Source organism: Pseudonaja textilis, chromosome 1 (assembly GCF_049901715.1).
Source record: "Pseudonaja textilis isolate UNSWEBS1 chromosome 1, rPseTex1.2, whole genome shotgun sequence".
Taxonomy (NCBI): Eukaryota; Metazoa; Chordata; class Lepidosauria; order Squamata; family Elapidae; genus Pseudonaja; species Pseudonaja textilis.
This window is the reverse complement of record NC_141990.1, coordinates 36,507,895-36,527,902: the sequence shown is the minus strand read 5'-3', so window position 1 is coordinate 36,527,902 and position 20,008 is coordinate 36,507,895. Positions and strand designations below refer to the sequence as shown.

At 37.6% G+C, this 20,008-nt stretch overlaps 1 protein-coding gene across 3 annotated transcripts in view; it reads left to right on the top strand.

Annotated features, from left to right (window-relative positions):
* FOXN2 (forkhead box N2) overlaps nt 1-12,160 on the top strand; it is a 50,187-nt gene extending 38,027 nt beyond the window's left edge. For all 3 annotated transcript variants that reach the window (XM_026696001.2, XM_087931051.1, XM_087931046.1), the window contains exons 4-6: nt 1,075-1,139; nt 1,898-1,966; nt 4,545-12,160. In XM_026696001.2, the coding sequence (XP_026551786.1) occupies nt 1,075-1,139; nt 1,898-1,966; nt 4,545-5,071 (661 nt within the window). In that variant the 3' untranslated portion in view covers nt 5,072-12,160. The remainder of the gene's footprint in view (nt 1-1,074; nt 1,140-1,897; nt 1,967-4,544) is intronic.
* The last annotated feature ends 7,848 nt before the right edge of the window (nt 12,161-20,008 follow it).

Below are 20,008 nucleotides of genomic sequence, written 5' to 3'. Positions count from 1 at the left end.
AAGAGGCCACATGAGAAACTAGGACTGTTGGGAAGGGTGGAAGGCTGAGATGATGCGTAGGCACACACACGTATACTTAAATTGAACCCCCCCCAAAAAGCAGTCGTCTTCAAAGTAAAAGCAATGCAGCTGTATTACATATGTGGCATACACTTACATTTGATTTCTAATTTCCCACTGACATTATGTGGGCCAGAAAGGGACAGCCAAAGGGCCGCATATGGCCCATGGACCCTAAAATGTCCAGGTCTGCTCTAGGGACTATATAATATTATAGTGCAGGTATACTCCATTCTTGGTCTTCAGGAGCTGATGCCAACATAAATTAGCATGTAATAACTTGAAGATGTAGGCCCAAGTTTCTTAGTGATATCACAGTGTTTCTGGTGAAATAGGGTTTTATTTTTAACTATACAAGTAAATTAATACCAAACCAAGAGCTTCTGTGTTGATTAGCTGTAAGTATGCTTTATAGATTAGAAAGCCTTTGAAAATTATACAAGCATCTTGAAGTACAGACTGATCTGAAATAATTACACCACTGCAGGAAGGACAAACTGTTCCTGGACCCTTCTTCCCAAAATAGTCTTGATCAGGGGTGTCAAACTCGCTTTGTCACAGCATCATCATGTGACGTATCATGACTTTTTCCTCCTTTGCTAAACTGGGTGTGGGTGTGGCCAGCGCGTGATGGTGTATCCGGCCCGTAGGCTGCAGGTTTGACAGCCCTGGTCTTGATGAACAGATAATTCTCGATTTACAACAGTTCATTTAGTAACTGTTTGAAATTAGAACAGTACTGGAAAAAGTTAATTATAACTGTTTTTCACACTTACGACCATTGCAGCACTCCCATGGTCATGTGATCATGGCATCTATCTCTAATTGTTGGTTTAGAAATCAATTTGGTATGGTTCATTTGAGAATCCATTTGGAAGTTCCTGGAGTTTGTTACATACATTTAATTATGTGTATTGAAATTATAATAGCTGAAAATACAATTGGCTCATGTTAATTTTGTCTTCCATTGCATAGATTCTGAATTTTGAGATTTTTTTCCCCCTCTCTTTCCAGTGGTTCATCATCTCCTTGCTATTTAACCTCAGTTCGGAAACAATGTCAGGGACGATCTATCAAAGGTAAGTATTTTTTCCTGTTGCTCCTTTACCTATCCTTTGTTAAAAAGTCTGAATTGGTCAGCTCTTCATGATAAGCAGATAGGAAACACATTCTATAAACCTGTCTAGAACTGCACTTTATTGATATAATGGGAATTTGATCACATGAGGAGAAGGAAGAATTTGAACTCAAAACTTGTTCATAGTTGCAAAGCAAGACTTGGTTCACAGCATTTGTACAGATACTAAATGGGAAAACTAAGAGTACTAAGATTGGAAACTTTTGTTTGAAGTTTTAGTGTGGTTTGCCAATGTGGTTTGAAGTTTCAATGTATTATTTGAACTACCTGGGTTTGGAAGTATGGCTAGTTTGTGTTGCCTCAGATCGCTGCATGAGAATAACATCTTGCCATGAGAAGAAGTCTGGTAGCAGTTAAAAAAAACTATCAACAGATGGAAACTGCCTCACCTTGATATGAAATCAGCCTTTGCAGTGAAAAAAAATGAGAAAAGAAACCAGATCTGCCATTTTAAAAGTTCTATATACGAGTTTTTCATTTGACAGTAGATTAATTGATGAGGTTTTGGTTATACTAATCATTTTCTGATAAATATTCAGAATCAAAGCTTTAAAAGTCTTGATCTCTAGACAATTGTTTCCGATCCAAATTTCTAGGAATGAATTCTGACTGGTTATTCTATGATAATAATACTTTCCAGATCAAACTTAATTGAGGTTAATTGACATGGGGAGCTTTTTTTCTTTTTCTGATTTTCAGATTCAGATATCGATGCTGCTACTGCCATGATGCTCTTGAATACTTCCATTGAACAAGACATTTTAGATTGTAAGTACGATAAATCTGTTTTCTTTTCAAGGAATATTGTTTTTGTAAATTTATTTTAACTATACGTTTTTAAAATTAAGAGCTTAAGCAATTGACGGTTTGATAGAAAGATGTTCATTTACAAACTTAAAAAAAAACTTAATTGTTTTTCTACTGAAATAAATAATGGAAATCTGATTGCTTAGCCAAATTCCCAAAGTTGTTAAAAGATATAAAGTCTCCCTCAAGTTTTCTTTGACTTCTAATATAGACATATCCATGAAGCTTTCTTGGCAGCTACACAGAAGTTTTATTCCAAAAACACCTTGTTATGTTTTTTTCAATTTCTCAGTTTACTTAGAGCTCTAGTACTTTCACTCATGAGTGAGTGATCCTGACCTTGAAAACAACCAAAATTATTTGAAAAAGGGCAACTAAAACAATTCTAGGATTGTTTAAAGGAAACTGGATGGAAGTCATGTAGAATTTTCTGAACACAGGCATGGAGAAAGATTTAAAGCATCTTTTTTTTATACCAGTTACAGCTTTGATGTTACTATTTTTTCCTGGTAGCAGAAGAAGTGTTTTCTTCCCCCTCCTTTTCTTTTTTCATAACCCAGAACTCAGGATCATCCACTGAAAGTAATAGGCAGGAGATTTCTGGAAACGGAAAGCCCTTCTCACATAGCTTTATTGCTTTATGGAATTAGGAGCCACAAGGTATGCAAAGTCCATTACCTTTGATAATTTCAGAGGGGATGTTAGAAACATTCATGGAGAACTGTTCTGTTAACAGCATCCTTGTGGAGGTGGTAGGTCCTCAGTTGAAGGCAGTATTGGCATAGATAGCTTATTGCTCTTATTGTCAGTTTCCCCAAGGATCTGGTTGCTTTCTGGGAATCGGGATGCTGGATTAGATGCCAGCAACATGTCACCTATGGCACAATTTCATGCACTCTTCAGTTTTACAGGTAACCCGCAACTTACCATTTGCTTAACAATGGTTCAAAGTTACAGGGGCCTTGGAAAAAAAAAGTGAGTCTATCTATACTTACACTTTTGACTGTTACACCACCCTATGATCATGTGAATGCAGTTCAGGAGCTTGGCCACCGGCTCTTGCATTTACAAATGGTTGCATTTTCCTATGGCCATGATTTGCAACTTTTTGCCAATTTCTAGCAATAAACACCCATTGGTGAAGCTGGATTTGCTTAATGACCCCCATAAAAATTGTCATAAAGTTAGGTCCAACTTGACTTATGACTGCAATGATTTAACAACAGAAATTCCAGTGTCTAGTTATGGTTGTAAGTTGATGATTACCTATATTTCAGAATATCTGCAGGAGATTCGTTCACACTGCCTATAAAGTTTTATTTCCATGCAATCTATTGATTGGAGGAGTGATGTGTGTGTATGCGTGTAAAATTTCAAGAGGAAGGGATTAAGATCCTTGTTACAATTACAGTTAAAGCTTTGGTCTCCATCAGCACATTACCATCCAAATATTGTCCCTGATAAGATGTTGCTAGAGAGAGAAAGATGGTTGCCCAGCCCTTTGTTAGTTAGATCCACTGGCTCTGTTCTTAAAGATTACATGCATATCCAGTAAGTGACTTGCTTCCAGACTGAGTAGCATTATTAATACCATGGTTAGGTTCAATTTTCGAACAAAATGGTAATGGAACTTGTGAAAATTCATTGAACACTGAGGAAGGGGTTGAGGGAATTGGGATAGTACAAGATTCAGTCAGTGCCCCTGGAAACCAGAAAAAGAGGAGCAGAAAATGAAAGAGGGAAAGAAAAGGTTGTGTGTGATGAAGGAGAGAGGGAGATCAATCAAATGACATAGCGACATATTCCCCTACCTGAGGTTGTCCATAAACTGAACTTCAATTTCCATAATTTTTCAGGTGGCAGAACTATTATACACACTGCCTGGGGAAGTAGAAGTCCAACACCCTGAAATAATACATTGTTGATTTACATAATGAAAACTATTCCAGAAATGAATGATCTAAAATTTCAGCTAAGAAATAAACACAGGGCAATAAAGGATCTCATTCCTATTATTTAGCTGGGTTTTAATTGAATCCCTTCCTGATGTCAACTCCTAAAATATTTCTATGGTTGTTTTAGAGTTGCCAACAAAAAGGGAGGAGGGAAAGGGGTTTGAAAAAGCAGTATGGCAGTTTGGAAATTGAAAGTACATTCTATACATAATTTTTTAGAGATAGTAACTAGGTGACTGAAGTTTCTGCCATGCAAAAATCTAACTGGAGAACATGATTGATGACTCTTGGCTATGGATGTGTCGCATTGGATAATATGAATTATGATACACCCAGGGGGTGGGGGGAAACCAGGGTCAAGAGTGACAATGAATTATGTGTCTCAGAGTCGGCTACACCCAGGCAGTGCCAGATATGTTAACTCCCAATAAATCTTTTGAAGTTTTGGAAGTTTGGTCCGAGACTCATGATTTAATTGGAGTAACTGCTGGAATCCTGACACCTGATGGTTTAAACATGGAAACATGTTTGTCGGACCCATTGTCTCCCTTGAATTTTCAGAAGATTTTTTGTTTTTTTCTCAGGTGAAAAGCCACCATCCCTCAAGCTCTCCAAGAAAAGGAAATATGGTAGCACATTCCATAACCACACCCAAGAAGAGAGTGATCCAGCAGTCCCTAACATTGACCCCAAGGAGGACCACAATTACAGCGCCAGCAGTGTGGCTGCACAGCGTTGTTCATCGCTCTCTAGCATGTCTTCCCTGTCCTCTGTCGATGATGTATACAAATTTGTCTCAGAGGCCACCCGGACAGGGAGTGACGGCAGTGAAGGATTTCAGAGTGAAGTGGACACAGATGACAATGAAGATGACGATGACTCTCTGGCAGACAGTGGTTATACCTCACAGCCATGTGTCAGTATCACAGATGAGGCCCAGCCTCATCAGAAGGTCCTGGAGGAACTCTGCCAAGAAATTGATGACGAACTCAAAGAGGCGGCTGGGTCTCTTCTTCATCTTGCTGGGATCAGCACTTGTCTTGGCTCACTAATAAGTACTGCTAAGAGCCATACCCAGAAGAGAAGGAAAAAAAATGATAACACAGTGTGAAGATAATTGATCTATCTATCTATCTATCAATATCTATATACATGTTTTATTTTTTAGGCTGGCAATATTCCTCCTTTTACCCTTTGCAAGGGAGATCAAAGCCATAAAAGGACTTTTTGTTTGTTCTTAATTTTTGCAGATTATAATTTTGCCATTTATAAAATTTTGTTTTTATTTTTAATGATAAGAGCAATTAATTTGTGCATTGAAGGGCCAATGGAAATTGTGTGAAATGGATGAGGAAGTTTCAATAATTGTAAAGAAATGGAATATTATTATCATTGGAATGTTTGATTCACATGGATATCATCGTCTGGGTCATTTTGTGCTAAAGGTGTGGCATTTAGGGTGAAAACAGAAAATTGGAGGAATCAATTGACCTATTCACAAAGGATTCTTTTTAAAAATGTGTATATTGTGGAGAAGAGAATTGCTTGCCGTTTTCCAATATGCCTCTTCAGTTTTTAGGCCTACCAGATTTGTGTATGTTGTACCTTTGAATAAGAGGCTAGGTGCAAAGAATTTGATCACACTAAGGAAAAGATCTCTGTCTTTCTAGTTCTGAAGGTCAGATACTGAGTGAATGAAATATATTTCATTTATGCAAAAGAGGTGTAAATTATATGATTCTTAGCCCTCAGAATGAGGGGATAAAAATTAAGCAAACAATACATCTATATGCCTAATTCCCAGTTGGTGCTTGAATCTGGTAGTCCTAAAAGTATAGAGGTCCATCTGAAATTGGGCAACTAAGCAGATAATGTCCCCATTTCTTATTGCTTATGGGGTCCACAGTGTCTCCATTTTTTTTAGCAATATAGAATGCAAAGCAAGACAGTAGACATGTTTTTATAGCCTTTAGCTCTAGCTTCCATTGTTAACTGATTTCCTCAACTTACAAGCCAAGAGTCTGTAATTACATGAATGGTATAAAACTGCCACGATAATCAGTTGCAGGTTGACTGGTGTTTGCAATTATAAAATTGATGGGTAGGGAAGAGATACAACAGGTGAATCTTCCTATTTTTGAGAGTGGGATCTTGAATGGGTAATTAGAATTTTCTTCTTTTTTTAACACAAGGGAAGGAGCTGGTTCTTTCCCTTGTGTTTGTGTTAATTGTAATTATTATATATTGGATCAATGGTATATACATCTGTTTGCAAATCCAAGGCCCTTCTTTCTGTCTTGATATCTAAATTATGTGCAAAAAGAGTGATTGCTCAATTGCAAATGACCATTGCACAGAGAACTTCAATTTTGTTTAGGTTAAGGTCGCTGATACTTGACTAGTTCTTCATAAGCTAAGAGTTGTCTTGGGGGCTCTAGCACATCACCTCACAGACCATAATGGAATTATATTCCATATGCAACAGAAATAAGTGCATTGAAAAGTCATTGTTGGCTGAACAATTGTAGACTAATCTTCTCCCCGATTCTTTATGAGTAAAGCGTTTAAAAATTATCATGGGATGATCATGAGAGATGATTCTTCTTCTTTTTTTGCAGCAGTATAGTTCAGCTGTGTATCACCTGAGTGAGAACAAGGGCTTTCAGTGGCAGCTCTCTAACCGACTACTTCCTAGCCTACCCTGCAGTTTGCAGTTTTGCTTTGTTTAACTCAGCATTCCTAAAAACAACAGAGGAAGCTTCGAGATAGATACTGTCCACTCCTGACAGCCTCCATTTTTCTTGGAGATGGGAGGGATTTTGTTTGTTTTATATCTATTATTTCAGCAATAATATAATCTCCCATGTTGAATTCTGAGATAAGTCCAGATGCAGCGTGACAGTTGCACAGAACATAATATTTACAATGCCTGGACCATGTAACATGAGAATTACCTGTTTCTGTGCACTGTATTGGGGAATTCAAATTCTGGAAGAGTGAATCCAGATGTCATTTATTTGTGTATCCCAGCTGTCTAAAATTGTGGACTTCTGTCTCTCCTGGGCATTTATTCAGAAACAGTTGTGCATCTTCTCAATTCTGGAGGCCATAAGAGAGGACATAGGGCTACTAACGCTGCTGTGTTGATTGGATGCTAATACACAGTTGGAATGGGGGCAGTTATTTGCCTGTGGGACAGTTAGTCTGAAGTACAGGGCCAAACTGTATCATCTTTTTTTTTTGTTACCATCAGCCACATTGATGGGTTTGGAGTCATGCGGCAGGCGTTCCTGGTTGGAACAAACAGCACTGAAAACAATGAGCTTAACTCAGAAAAACAGGACGCTCCAAGCTGGCACAACCGTCTTTGGCTGCAATCCATTAATGCAATTCCATTACTTTTCAGTGGTCACTTGCAAAAAAAAATGTTTGCATGCTACAGGCTGGGGCTGTTGTGTTCTGTGAATGTCTTGAATGTTGCATAATGATCAAAGCATAACTTGTTTGGAAAGCAGCTTGACAAATGGCATTTCATCCGCACATTTTTTATGCTGTGAGAATGAAAGGGAAGAGAGTCCATTAGTGGCCCTTTAAGCAAACCTGCCTGTTATCTCTGCATTTTGCATTCTTGTGAGTTGTACATTACATTTCTACTGATGACATAGAGCTGCTTTGATAAAAGTGTCAAAGGTGTAAATGTCTGGGACTTAACTTCACTGCCTGTTCTTGCATACTGTCTCTTTATATCTGCTGAAAACTCTCACTGTAATTTTTGTCCAGTGTTCTGTAGGAGTTCAATGCCTTAGCCAGGTTCCAGTGATCCTAACTGGACTGATTATAAGAGCTCCAGAATTAAGAGGAGCGATTCCCCCCTTGAGGTTTCTTGCAGGCTTGTGTAGAGTTTTAGATTCAAAGGCAAAATGGTCCTTTAGAGCTTATGGGGAAAATAACTTAGCACCTATCTACAATCCCTTAAATCACACTTATCATTTCCTGAGATTTCCCAGCAACTGACAGGTATTTTGAGCTAGGAAAAAAAAGCAGAGAGGTGTAGTGTTCATACCCCATATGCTGCAATGTGCTTTTTTGCCTTAGAATGCAAAGCACTGCACAGCCCTACTTTGTTGAATGCTGCTACTGTTACAGCTTCCCTTAATTTGGCAACATCCAGCTGTAGTGTAACTGCAAGTCACAGAATTCCCATGAACAATGGAAATTTTGAGATTTGCAGTCCCAGCACACCCAGGACAGTGCTATTAGAATAATATCAGCAGAGATTCTCCTGGTGTAGGCCTTAAGTTTGTAAGAAATTATGTAGTTTTTAGTATTTCAGAATAAATTTTTTGTTAAAATGATAGCAACCTATAAGTGAGTCAACCTTGTAATCACATTGTTATTTTATAGACAGAAACAAAAATCTAATGCATGGATGTTTGCACGCTCACCTGTTTGTAGACAACTTTCTTTGATGTCAAGTTTAAACACAAATGGTGCTCATTCTGTATATTGCCTGCTTCAGCTCTTCAATCCAGAAATTCTCATGGATTGGTGAAAAACTGCCTGCTTGCCAGAATCGCTTTTGAAATAACCTGCTGATTAGGTTTTGCTAAGGAAGGAGTTATGTAGGGGTCTACTTCCAACTCTGATAGATTTTGTATAACTTCCTGTTTTCTAATTTCATTAATCAATAATGCGAGTTCCACCACAGCATAGCGATTGAGAATTGGAAAAAGACCTATGGATTAAAAGTTGCTTTCAATATATTGTTTTTATTTGCTGTCAAATAATATTTGCCCCTCTTTGAATAGGGTCTTCCATTGTATGACTGCTACAAAATATAACTCACAGTGTTATTAGGTTTTACTTTTGTAAGAGAGCATGTGGAAGTCTAGAATGCCCTGCAAACATGCTAAGTCGAGGTTATTTAAGACTCTTTGAGAAGAGTCTTAAATAACTGCTTGAGAAGTATGATATTTTCTGCCAAAAGGTACCTAAGTTAAATAAAAGAAGCAGTCAATAAATAGAAAGTGAAATACTGTATAATTGCTTAGTAATTAGGTCGTTACTGGGTAGAATTGATTCACAAAAATCTCACCTTAGAAATCATGGGAATTGAAGACTTTTAGGTCAATTCATAGAAAGCAAAATTCTCATCTGACCTTTTGAATGGTTCTAGTCATATATCCTTCCTATGAAATGGGGTTTTTGTGGTAACGTGGATAAGTGAAGAATATTGTACTATATACATGATCCAGAGCACCTAAGCATGGGGATTTAATATAAAGTCACCATTCACAAATTTATAAGCAAGCCTGTATATTAATTGCCGAGGCACATTTTAAGTCCTGTATGTTGTGCAGAGATGTCCCATTTAACATTTGTCCAAAATGTGTGTTTAATAACTTGCGTGATGTGAAATTTGTTTCCATAGCAATGCAGGTAATATGGTTATAAAGAAATGTGTTTCTTTGGGTCTTATCTCTTGAAAGTTGAGAAGAGTTGAGTTCAGTTCTCAATACACATTGGCCAGATTTTCATTCTTGAGGCTACTTTCCCTAAGAGCTCCTTTGCTCAGGTTTGTCGTCTTACATTTGACCTGTTAAAAGTCTGTTTTCAGTCTCTTTTCTCCAGACAAAAGTTGATGTGTACACAATTGTTTTTCATGTCCTCCCATTACGAAAAAGTCTATTGTCACCTCTATGATATAAAATGTATAGTGATTATTAACATTGGTAGCACTTTCCCTGTTGGTCTTCAAGTCCAAAGGCAGAGCAATAAAAGCATTTGGTGAGAACAGATGCTTCAGAAAGCCCAGATTTAAAGAGCTACGATTGTAGATGCTTGCAATCTTAGTTACCTTACATAGCATGACTTTGGGAAATCCTCTGATTGTATAATTTCTGCCTATAAATGGGAAGTAATATATGTGCAGCTAGCAAATAGCATATTGGAGAGAGGTTTAGATTTTTCCTCCTTATATGCTTGTTTACTATATGCATGGTGCTTTCTGAGTTGCAAAAATATGATATCTTGCCCCACCTCCCATTTTGAAGAGATCCCAAGCAGGGATTTTACATACGTACTTTCTCTAGAATGGGTAGAACAACATGTTGTAATACATTAGATTTGCTTCATCTCTAAATTCATTGTGGAAATTCCATGAAGAAGGGAACTGCCATATCCAAGTTCTTGTGGATATGGGGAAAAGCTGCATTATTATTCTTTTGCCTTTACTAGCCGTATTCACAAAATATGTGTGTCTTCCTATAGCCAAAATTTACACTGAACTTACTGTTCTAATTTTCAAAGAGAAATAAGTATTTTCATATCTTTGCAAGGAAGTCCTCATTTTCTTTGCTTAGGATTAAGTAGCTCTGGTATATCTAAAATAGTGGTCCCTAGCCTTTGCAGCTTTGGGGGCCTGGCTGGTGGGGGGGACGGGGATCGCACTGCATGCACTGTCTGCCACTTGTGTAAGTTGAGCTGCACGTGCTTGCCTGCCGTTCACAAGACCTGGATGGTGACTCTCAGGTCTAAAACACATCCAGATGGTGCTAGTATATTAGATTAGTAAATGGGAATGCCTTTATTGCAATCATGCACCTCTCTCCATTCAGTAAAATGTGTGCACTCTAGGGTCAGCCCAGAACAAATGGGAATGGCCAGGGTTCTGATCAGCAAGTTAGAGATCTATTATTGTGAAGTAGCTGTGATATGGATGGAGCATGTATCCGCACTCTCTGTGGATGTTCAATTCAGAACAGTAGTAGAGTTATCTACTCTTAAGTTTGGTTTCATGAAAGAATAATTCTTGCACGTAGAAAACTAGTAGGCTAGAATCCTTCCTGATGCATTAGCTTCTAAAAGAACCTATGTTGGGTATTTGGAATGACTACAGATATATGAATGGCTTTATAAATTTCAGAAGAAAGGGAAATAGGATGATTTAGCACCATTGCATGCATCTCAGGATGTGCTAGATTAGCTGTGCTGGTCCTACAAACTTGTAGTAGTCCTTGTCAGCATTGCTATATCTCTTGGGAGGGGAAAAAAAAGGCTAAGGATGGTTGCAATGATTAATAGCGTGGAACTGATATGTGTGACATGTATTTGCTGCACAGAGAACATCTCTAGCCCAGCCAGTCTGCGCCCTATTAACATATGGAATCAGTTGTTCTTGGTCAGGCAGCATTGATGCATTCTATATTGTTGTCTGCTACCTGTGAGGAAGTGTGTGCAGATCGTGGCCCCTGGCCAGTGATTGTATACATCATAGTCAGGAGAAGCACACATGGACATGCTTTGTTTTAGATGCAAAGTATAATCTTACCTTTAATTTTTTTTTAAAGTAAATTCCTTTCAGAAAATTAGTTTAGCTTCAGGGAAAAAAGAGATGATAATGGAATATTATCTGATCCTCTTCAACTCTTAAAAATTAGCATGCAGAGCTTCCTGCGGGAGACCCACCTGTTCTTAAGGTATAAGCTGATGCCAGTATTGTGCAAATCTTTCATATACTGGAGCTAAATTATAGCTTCTGTGAGAAGTGCAGGCAACCTTCCTTAGAAAAGCCCAACTTTGAATTGGAACAGTTTGCAGCTTCTTTATTTGGCTAAAGCAAATACGACAGTAAAGCAAAGCACACCCTGCAATGCTAATGATGGGGTAGTCAAAATATTTATTGAAAAAGAGGAATAGAGTATTTTTTAAAAACTTGTACCTGCCATTTATTTGAAAAAGCACATTCTTCACAGTTTAACTGCCAGTGCCAAGAAAAGATTTGTTTTTAGAAGTGTATTTTTTTCAGATTTAAAGGGTATAATTTAAAAGTATTACATTGCCATTTTGTAGTGATAGACCATTTACAATTGCCAATTCACTGTAACTATTTATTAAAAATGGAAATTGTAAGAATGCTTTCAGATCAAAGTAAGCAAAATTCTTTTTTTTAAAACCTACATTAGCTGTTTTTCTCCATCACCTGCCCCTGCAACTTCTTGGATTGACTGAGACTAACTCTGCCAGTAGATAACCCCTTTCTAACCTGAAATCCCTTGAGCCCCGTTTAGTAGTTGACCTGATTTAAAAATGTTTTTGTATGCTAACCTCTATTAATTAAAATGTTGATGGAGTTTATTTTTACCAAAGAGATGCAATTCATTATGATAAAATATTTCAAAATAAACTTTGTTTTATAACACTTTGGAGTAATGGCTTTCTTTGCCTTTTGGATAATACAGCAAAACTTATATTTTACATTTTCCATAGAAAGGGAACACCATTTGATGTGGTGATTAAGGTTCTAGGCTAGTAACCAGGAGGCTGTGAAGTCCTTGGGGCGGGGGGGGGCACATGGGTGACCTTGGGCCAGTCATTCTCTCTCCCAAAAGAAACAGGCAATGGCAAACCAATTTTGAAATCTTGTCCAGAAAATGGCAGGGGCTTTTCAAGGCAGTTGCCGGGAGTCAACAATCACTCAGAGGGACAAAAACAAAAAAGAAACCCTTACCAAAAAAATTTGGGGTGGGGTAAGTGGACTGGAGTTTACAAGTTTTGCATACTAGTATTAGCTACTGTGTGATGACACCCATACGGGAAGTAATTCTTGGTTGCGTGCTTTTTGACACTTCACTTTTTGCTGTCATTTGTTCTGTTCTTGCAGTTACTAAAAAGCCACTCTTCACTTGCATGCAGACATAAAAAGTTACGATTCTAATTTCATGTATATAGGAAATGTGTTTCCCTCTAAAACTTGTTTCAATAATATAAAAGACAGTTTGGAGGGGACAGGTGCTGGAAAAACATCTCGTGATTTCTTCATGGTTTCAATTGTCATTCAAGGGTTCACTTCAGTTTTTCCTGCAATATTCTGAAATTTCATTACAAATACTAAACTCAATGTTTTGTGCTGCTGATTTTGTTTCTCATGTTGAGGAACACAGGATTGTCATGAGAATAAAATGATGAGACCTCAGAAAGTTAGATTAATACTGGAAGCCTTCAGAGTTTTATTACATTTGTTGACATGGTTAACTCAGCTGGCTGCTTCAGATTACAGTATGCATGTACACATGAAGCATTTAGCAATAATTAGAGCATTGATTTAGAACTGGGAAATAAGTTCAAATCAACCCAGTCATCCACCTTGCAAAGTGATTTTTGGGCTGGTGATTTACACTTAGCTTATCCTACTGTACAAGTTTTCTGCTAAGTTAATTAAAATGGGTGGACTAAGATCTATATTCAGCACTTCAAATTTCTGAAGGAAAGATGAGATATAAATACATGTTTAAAGGCAATGATGGTCATTTAAACGTTTTTAGTAACGTAGTGGCATTGCCCATGTTCTTAAGCCATACGCTTTTCTAGTCCCTTTCCTTTGAGATCCTTATAAATTGAGATATTGGTGATCAACACTGCAACATTCACACGAAAGGAGAATGCTCAGCTGTTGAGCAACATGGAAAGCCAGTTATAATTTGCTTTAACATGCAGTCCAATTACTTGGTACATGTACATTTTATGAAAACTTAAGTTGTATAAACCAGCTTCTCAACATCAACTTGCCGCCAATGTCTTACTTTAAGTGAAGTGGGATTTTAGAAGACAAGAGGTAGTTTATAGATAGGTTCATGAGTATCCTAAATAATATAGAAGCTTGTAGAAGAGCCTTCCTCAATCTGGTGCCTTGCAGTTTTGTTGTACTTTAACTCCCATAATTCAGCAGCATTTTTCTATAAGAAATAAAGTTCATCACATCTGAAAAATTCCAAATTGGGAAAAAAGATGTTTTAAAAGTTGGGGCCGGGGGGAGGAAATATGTATATTAAATATTTATATTCTGCAAGAGAGGAGTCTGTGTCTATGTCTGTTTTGCATAATTTTAATCCCTAATATGTGGCACAACTTGATTCGAGGAGTAAAGAGTACTTGTACGGCTTTGCCTCCATATATATTGCTTCCCTTCACATACATTTGTAGAGGACTTGTATTCATTCAAAAATGTCCTTGAAACGTGGAAACAAATTGGATGTCTGAAAAATATTCTTTCACTATCTATACTTTTCTTATGTAACCAATAATAGTTGGTAACTACTCACTCACCTTTCTTTCTACAGATTCTCTTGCTAAGATTAGCTAAACTAATGAAGGCTCTCAAGGATGGAATGATACCTTTACAGAAATTTTGCTTTATGAATTCAGAAGCTTTAATTCAGCCCTGAGGCAACTGTAGCCCAAAACATCAAGAGATCATTGCATTACGGAAAGCTACTTAAAACAAAAAGATTTCTTCCTGAATGAGTTTGAAAGTCATTGCATTCAGAGATGCCTTTGGAACAATTTGTATCTCTTGTCAAATCGTGTGATGTCATCTCTACCCAATCATAACCTGTTTTGTATGAGCAGAAGGTTGACTCTCCAGGGAAGTATCCAGTGAATGACAGTAGCATCCCATGCAGTGGTTGCTAGGAAACCAAGCCAGCTTTCTTTCAGCAAGACCTAATTTTAAAGATTTAACTCTAGAAGAACCAGGATTCATTTCACCTAGAGTAAGATTAGATAGATAGATAGATAGATAGATAGATAGATAGATAGAATTTTGATACAGGGGTTGGGAGGAGGAATATTAAAAATACTATTAAATGATAGTAATTGGGCTGATGAAAAGGCAAATGTAAGAGATGGCTGCATAGATCCATTCCATCTCATGTATCCTTGCCATCTGCATACAAAATTCTTTGCCTTCTAAAGCCGCTGGGCACTCTTTAGATGTATTGAAACTGAAATACCCAGAATTTTCAACCAGTGATGATGACTCACAGTGGTTTGACATTAAGTACAGTTACTGCCAGGGGATATTGGAAGAAGTTCTCAGGAAATGTGCTTCTGGCTCAGTGTGGTGTTCTGTGCCACTAATGTTTGTTAATGAAACCAATGTTCTTGGTTTCTTCTATTTTGTAATCAACATAACAAGATCATAACACTTTAATTCAGATCTGTTACAGCCTTCTCTTTTCGTTTCCTAAACACAGCATATTATTTTCCTCTTTCATTTCTTTTAGATTGTGCTTAAAAGCTCTTAGCTATTACAAGTTGCTACTGTCTATCTGACATGGCCAGAATGTACCCATAGATATTAACCTTGCTGTCCATCATGATACTTGTGATTCAAAGCTTTCAATTACTGCTTTTAATAAACCAAAAAATTGTAAGTTAAATTAACAACTTTGGTTGTATGTGTGACATGTGCAGCATTCACAAAGACAAGACAATTCACAACTAATAGTAAAGACAATCAGTTTTGGCACATCTGGTATAAGTACAACCAAAGTCCAGCATGCTTTAAGCATTTTACTCCAAGCATGCACATGATATTCTATGCAAGCTAGAATCAGAACGTATCAGGCAAGCCAACATGCTATTATTTACTTGCAACCATTTTGAATGAACATGCAGTAAACAGACACTTTTCAGATGATCAGAAATGATTAACAAGTAAAGTAGGATTAAAATTGTTCCTATTTTACAAACTCTTATGTGTACTACTAAATTATGCACTCACAGAATTTTAATGTTGACAGTTGATGGCAATTGTGGAATTGTACTTATTTAGTAACATTAATTTTTATGTAGAATTCCCTGTATTGAGATGGGGACATTTTCTACCTTACTTATATTTGATTTTATTGGTTGATTGATTGAAGTTATATTGCTGTCCATCTCAGATATCAGCAAGGCATCTCTTTTTAAATAATATTTTACTGCCTAATGTTTATTAAAATTATTGTTGGTTCTTTGTATTACAGTTTTGTGTATTTCTTCAATTTTTTTCTTCTTGTCAATCATGTCTGATTTTCAGATTGCCTGGACAAGTCTCTGCAGTTTCTTTGGCAAGGTTTTTCAATAGTGTTTTGTTATTGTCTCTTTCCTAGGGCTGAGAGAAAGTGACTGGCTCAAGATCACCCAGCTGGTTTCATGCTTAAGGCAGGATTAAAACTCAGTCTCTTGGTTTCTAGCCTGATATTTTAGCTACTATACCAAACTGATTTTCTGTTCCATTATCATTTATCTTAAATATGATCAAACTATACTTATATTTTGAGACCACTCTGAACCTTTTTTTTCTAGTGAGGAAAAACCTAATACACATTTCTTAAATTCAATAATCTTTGTCTCTCTTTCATTTTCCCTTCTCCTTCCCAAAGTATTCTGCCTGATTTTATAAAATAAACAGGTCAGAAGAGCTCTAAAAGGCATTGCCTCATTAGATAGATTTGCGAGAATTTCAACAGGGAAAGCACACATATTTCAGTGGTCCAGTCCCATGGTTGCTATGATAAGAGAAACAAAGCAGCAGTTCAGAGCCTGGTGCCATCAGCATCTAGAGGCCTGATTTCAGCTTTGGCTGATGGCCTTTGGTGATTCACAATGGCTCTTTCTCCAAAAACGGCTGTAGCCAACCCAGCCTGATGAAAACTGCCAGTTGTGAAATTATTATAAACCTATCTGAACAGTAAAAAGAAATGTTTTTCACTGATGCATAAGTTGTTCAGTTTGCATATGGTGTAGGATTTTAGCTCAGATGGCTTCCCAAATTGGACACAGGGAAAATAATATGATAGCTAAATCAAACTTTCAGGCCCTCAGATACTATATCTCTGAATACAAAGATGCTAAGATAAATCATAACTTATGAACCACCAGAACCCCTTAACAACTTAAGCTTGGTGGAAAAAATAGATACTCAATTTGATCTAGTTGTCAGCCCCGGATCCATCTTGATTCAAATTCTGGGCTGCCACAGTGGGGAATGGGAGGCTATGGGAATGGGAGAGTAGTGAAGGGAATATAGCCACAACATTTTTTGCCAGAGATCAAGGACAAGTTGTTGGCACCTGGAGGGGAGTGACTGGAATTTGGCGGCAGCTGAGACAGGAAGTTGATTGGCTAATGTGACCTGGGAGTCACTAAACGAGGCAGGGTGTGAGTTTTAGTGTGGAGGGGGGAAAACACAGGAATTCAGATTCGGTTCTTCTCCAGATGTGCCAACATGATTTCTCTAATAAATTCTTACTTTGATGGACTTTGTCTTGGAGTTTTGAATTTTCTGGAGGGTTTACATGGAACGCTGACACTAAGTGAGACAAATTTAAATTTATTTCATTTATTTATTTTATTTATGAGCCAGAAGGTGATTCTAGGTAGCAGACAGTTAGAGGCAGTAAACCATACAAATATATGTGGCAATAAAATTATAAATTAAGGTAAAAGATGTGGAGGGAGAGGAAAAGTGTGCAGAAGGTGAGATATGATCTATTATTAGCCCATCAACTACCTCCAGCGTGGCAACACCAACTGGTTTTCAGATCCTTATGAAAGGTCAGAAGGGTGGGAGCAGATCTTATCCTGAGGACTAAAATGTTCCAAATGGCAGGGGCCATGGCAAAGAAGGCTCTTCCCTTGGGTTCTGCCAGCTGAAATCCCTTGATTGGTGGTATCTGCAGCATGCATCCTCTGCTGGCACAGGTGGGGCAGGCGCGTCAGGATGAGGCAGTTCTGCAAATAACCTGGACCCATGCCATGCAGGGCTTTATATAACCAACACCTTGAATTGCACCTGGAAGCAAACCAGCAGCCAGTGTAGCTCACTGAACAGCAGTATAACATGAGCCATTCTATGGGTCCCAAAGACTGTCTGCACTGCCACATTCTGTACTAGTTGTAGCTTCTGAATGCTTTTCAAGGGTAGCCCCATGTAAAATGCATTGCAGTAGTTCAGACATGAGATGTCGCTGGCTTGAATGACTTGAGCACAGGTCCTCCTGATCCAGCATCTGGTGCACAAAATCAAGTTGTACAAAGGCTCTCCTAGCCATGACTGCCATCTACTCGTTGATCAGGAGTTGCACGTCTAGGAGAACATAGAAAAATACAGATTCCCCCCAAAAAAGGGGAATCATAAATTCGGGATAGTTTGGAGTTTTGTTTATTTAATATTTTTCAAACCACTTCTGCTTTACAAACTGGTTCAGCCCACTAACCAACCAGCTCAGTTCTATTTCACATGAAAGTATTTAAATTCAGGATCTCTTTGCACATTTGGGCAGAGTGAGCTAAGAGACCCTAACATGCTGTAACTGAATGTAAGCAGTGTTTGAAACAAAGCTTGTGTGTTAATAATTGAACAATCTTTCTTTGTTGTAAAAAGAAACTTGCATCAGTATACAAAGCCCTGAGTCCAAGTTTCCTACTAGATGCCTCCTCTGTAATCTGTCCTCTGTTTCCAGATTTTTTCCAAGGCTCTTCTTACAGGTTCTTCCCCATCCTGTGTGATGCATCTAACATCAACAGTGATTTCTGTGGCTTCTGTGGAAAGGACCAATGCTGTGGAACAATCTACTGTAATTTCACTCCTCTCCTGAAATTGTTTGTGGGCTGTTTTAATTTTTCTTGTTGTTCCAGCTCACACGACAAAGAAAGGGGAAGCAGGAAGTGATAACTTCCTAGCTTTCTTTGAAATGGCTGAGAAGACTGCAAAAATGATTTTCACAATATAGATCAACCATCATGTGCTCCAGGCATAACCAGGGAGCCTAGTGACTGGGAGACGTTAGAGTTTTTATGTTGTGATAAAATGACCAATACATTGACATCAGGGAGATACAGAGGTAGTATTCAGCAAGTTCTGACCAGTTCTGGAGAACCGATAGCAGAAATTTTTAGTTTGGAGAACCGATAGCGGAAATTTTGAGTAGTTTGGAATACCACCTCTGACTGGCCCCACCCCCATCTATTCTCTGCCTCCCAAGTCCCAGCTGATCAGTTGGGTCTTCTTTTGTTGCCCTGTACAGGAGATCAGAGCTGGAAAGCAGGTTAGTGGGGTGGGGAGAGAATGGGGATTTTACAGTATCCTTTCCCTGGAGTGGGGTGGGAATGGAGATTTTACAGTATCCTTTTCATGCCATGCCCACCAAGCCCTGCCCACAGAACCGGTAGTAAAAAAAATTGAATCTTACCACTGATATATGTACTTTCCTTTGAAGAGGGCAAAACAGAAAACTTGCAGATATTAAAAGTAAGTAAACATCCAGCTATTGGTTTACTTTATATATACATTCTGATTCTGAGGAAAGTATTGACCCCTGAAGTATTTATTTGTTTGAACACTATGCTAAACCTGCTTTTCAATCTGCAGTTCTGATCCAATTGAACAGAGAAGTTCAGAAGTGAATTCTGGAATTTTTTCACTTCAGGAAAAAATATTCTAGGTTTTGGTTCTGCTTTTGTTTGATTCCGTGGTTAAAAATGGCATGTCTATATTTTTCTACATAATTATTTCTGCTTCTAATATAATTTTTTCCTTCTTTTGGTCATTCTTTTTAATTCAGAAACTTTGAAGCCTTAATCAACAGTATAATTTAAATAAAGAAATATGAATGAATTTAAAAGTAAAAAGTAGTTGAAAGACTTTAAAAGGCAGAATTTCAGATATAATATAAACTAAAATATACAAAAGAAAAAGATTTTTGTGAGTGAATGATGAATGTCCAGGATTTTCATGCTCTACCTGTCACTGTCTCACTTCTTTTAAGCTTTTATTTATGCCAAAAAAAAAAACCTGGAAAAATGTTTTCACCCATCCATTTACCTCTATTTCTCATTAATTCAGGATGAGTTATCATTCTCTCTCCTGAATATCAAGAATGTATTGATTTTGTTTCTTCATAAAAAATTCTGGTCTGTGAATCTATTCAATGAAGCATATTTAGATTTCTGTAGAAAATAATGTATTCAGATCTGAAAAACAATATGGCTGAATGTGGATAGACTGTGCCATGATAGAGACACAGGGCGGAAGTTCCATCTGGCACTGGACATAAAAACAATACTTTGCCTTTTTCTTCATAAGAAAGGATACCATAACTCTCTGAAAGCAAACACTTGGGGTATCTTACAGATTTTTGGCTGCAATCATGAAATCAGTAGTTTAAACTATCACCAGTGGTGGTATTCAGCCAGTTCTTACCAATTCAGGCAAACTGTTAGC